At 45.5% G+C, this 2,485-nt stretch overlaps 1 protein-coding gene across 1 annotated transcript; it reads left to right on the top strand.

The window, feature by feature from the left end:
* The first annotated feature begins 340 nt into the window (after positions 1-340).
* Positions 341-1,304, top strand: LOC132282258 (uncharacterized). Its single transcript, XM_059783865.1, has 3 exons — positions 341-645; positions 745-868; positions 1,134-1,304. The coding sequence occupies exons 1-3, from the start codon at positions 341-343 to the stop codon at positions 1,302-1,304; spliced, it is 600 nt and encodes a 199-aa protein (XP_059639848.1).
* The last annotated feature ends 1,181 nt before the right edge of the window (positions 1,305-2,485 follow it).

Below are 2,485 nucleotides of genomic sequence, written 5' to 3'. Positions count from 1 at the left end.
GTCATGCAGCGTCCTCCTCAGCGTCTGCAGGTCACCTGCGTGGCACAACCTCCATAGGCGGGGCGTGACATCCAGCTCCAATTCGGAGGAGCTAAATGATGAGGACACACTTCTTAGAGATTTGATTCCCCCGAGAGGTGTCCCCACAAGGAGGGATAATGTTGAAGCACCCGTAGAAGTGGGTGAAGGTTCTGCGGGACTAGAGTTGAATCGTTTGTTGCAAAGTGCCTTGAGGGAAACAATTGCTGCTCAGCCCTAGCTGTCACCACAACATGTAGTCCAGGCAGAGGAGACGCCAGCTTAGAAGCGTCTTAAGATCATTAAGGGGTGTTCTCAGTTAATGCCGTTAATGTTTGAGGGCGGTACAGATCCAATGGTAGCAGACGACTACATGGATCAAGTTGAGACTCAATTAACCTCAATGGATGCGACAAAGGATCACTTAAAGATCATCTTAGCTACTTACAAGTTTGCTAAGGATGCCAAACTTTGGTGGAAGACGGCTATGAATCGGCATAAGGTGGAAGAAATGAGTTGGGAAAAGTTTAAGGAATTATTTTACGAGAAGTATTTTCTGATTTCTAAAAGATGGGAATTGAAAGACCAGTTTCTTGGCCTTATCCAAGGCAATATGTCAGTGGCAGAGTATGAGAACAAGTTCACCTCACTTTCTCGCTTTGCTCTAGAAATGGTGAGAGATGAAGTTGACAAGACTAGGAAATTTGTTTCCGGTCTTCATGACAGAATGAGGTCGTTGATAATGGCACAGTTTATCAAGGTTTATTCTGAAGTAGTAGAGAGGGCTTTGATGCTTGAGGCTAACATCAAAGATAAGGATGCAAGAAGGAACAGTGGAAGCAAAAGAGAGGTGCAGGGCCATCTTTAGAAGGATCTTCTTGGAAGAAGAACAAGGGTGGTTCGTTTCAGTTTCGGGGGTAGCAGTCCGCATGATCTGCTCCTACCACTCCTATACCAGCTAGGCCTGACAGAAGTAGAATTGTTTGTTTTCAGTGTCAGCAGCCTGGGCATTACAAGTCCAATTGTCCCATGAGATCATCTTTAGTTTCTTCAGCTCCAAAGGCTTGCTATGGGTATGGCCAGTAGGGTCACTGATTTGAGACTGTCCTAGTCAGGGAGCAAGCACCGGTAGTGGTAGAAGGTCACGACAGAGGCCGTCACAGTCGACTACAGTTCAGTCAGGTTTTAGACCACCGCCACCACCACAGCCTGCTATGTCTTCTCAGGATTCACGATCCATTAGGAGGGATGCTCCTACTGTGCCAGTGCAGCAGTCCGGTCTTTAGGGTGGCAGTTCTCAGGCACAGGCACTGCAGGGACGTGTCTTTACACTTACACCGGCTGATGCATCTTCTGGACCGTCAGTTCTTTGAGGTATCTTTCCAATGTTTAGTTCTTGGGCTTGTATTCTTTTTGACTCTGGTGCATCTCATTCCTTTATTTCATTATCATTTGCACTTGCATCGGGGTTAGAGATCAGTCTTATGGATAGGGCGTTGTGTGTTGATACGCCAGTTGGGGTTTCGATGTCCTTGAATCGAGTTGTACGGGATTGTTCCATTATGATAGCCGGGCGGACTTTCGTGTTTGACCTTATCCTCCTCGAGATGACTAGCTTTGATGTCATCCTCGGGATGGATTGATTAGCTTTCTTTCGTGCCACGATTGATTGTTTCAGAGGTAGAGTTACAGTTTGCACTCCTGAGGGAAATTGTTTCTTTTTTGTAGGAGATCAGAGTGATTCCCACATTTCATCATTTTATGGAGTTCATGGGCGGAGTCATGGTGATTATTTCTTGGCTAGTCTTCTAGCCGAGGAAGATGAAGTTGTGGGAGAAGACTATCTGGAGGTAGTTCGTGATTTTCTCGATATATTTCTAGAGGATTTGACAAAGTTGCCTCCACACCGAGAAGTGGAGTTTACTATTGACTTGATGCCCGGTACCGCGCCGATTTCTATGGCACCATATTGTATGGCGCCAGTTAAGTTGGAAGAGTTGAAGAAACAACTTGATGATTTGAGGATGAAAGGTTTCATCAGAACGAGTGTGTCACCGTGGGGCGCACCGGTCTTGTTTGCTAAGAAGAAAGATGGTTCTTTGAGGTTGTACATTGATTACCGGAAGTTGAACCATGCCACCATTAAGAACAAGTATCCTTTGCCAAGGATAGATGATTTATTTGACCAGTTGAGGGGAGCCAGTTGTTTCTCGAAGATTGATTTGAGGTCTGGCTATTATTAGTTGCGGGTTAGGGATGAGGATATCCCGAAGATAGTGTTCCATACATGGTATGGACACTATGAATTCCTTGTTATGCCTTTTGGCTTGACTAATGCACCTGCGGCATTCATAGACTTGATGAACTGCATCTTTCACGATTACTTAGACCAGTTTGTGGTAGTTTTCGTGGATGACATTCTTATGTATTCTCGGACTTGGGAAGAGCACGAGATCCATTTGAGCAT

Source organism: Cornus florida, unplaced genomic scaffold (assembly GCF_030987335.1).
Source record: "Cornus florida cultivar Cherokee Brave unplaced genomic scaffold, ASM3098733v1 CherokeeBrave_3.0.0_Hap2_Chr11, whole genome shotgun sequence".
In the NCBI taxonomy this organism is placed as follows: Eukaryota; Viridiplantae; Streptophyta; class Magnoliopsida; order Cornales; family Cornaceae; genus Cornus; species Cornus florida.
This window is presented reverse-complemented; position numbering and strand designations above follow the sequence as displayed.

What these genes read in the sequence shown, in the direction of transcription:
- LOC132282258 (XM_059783865.1), top strand. Translation starts at nt 341, where the DNA reads ATGCCGTTAATGTTTGAGGGCGGTACAGATCCAATGGTAGCAGACGAC. An exon ending in GGCAATATGTCAGTGGCAGA is followed by an intron (nt 646 to 744) that starts GTATGAGAACAA and finishes TCTTCATGACAG; the next exon opens with AATGAGGTCGTTGATAATGG. An exon ending in ACAGTGGAAGCAAAAGAGAG is followed by an intron (nt 869 to 1,133) that starts GTGCAGGGCCAT and finishes TGTCCTAGTCAG; the next exon opens with GGAGCAAGCACCGGTAGTGG.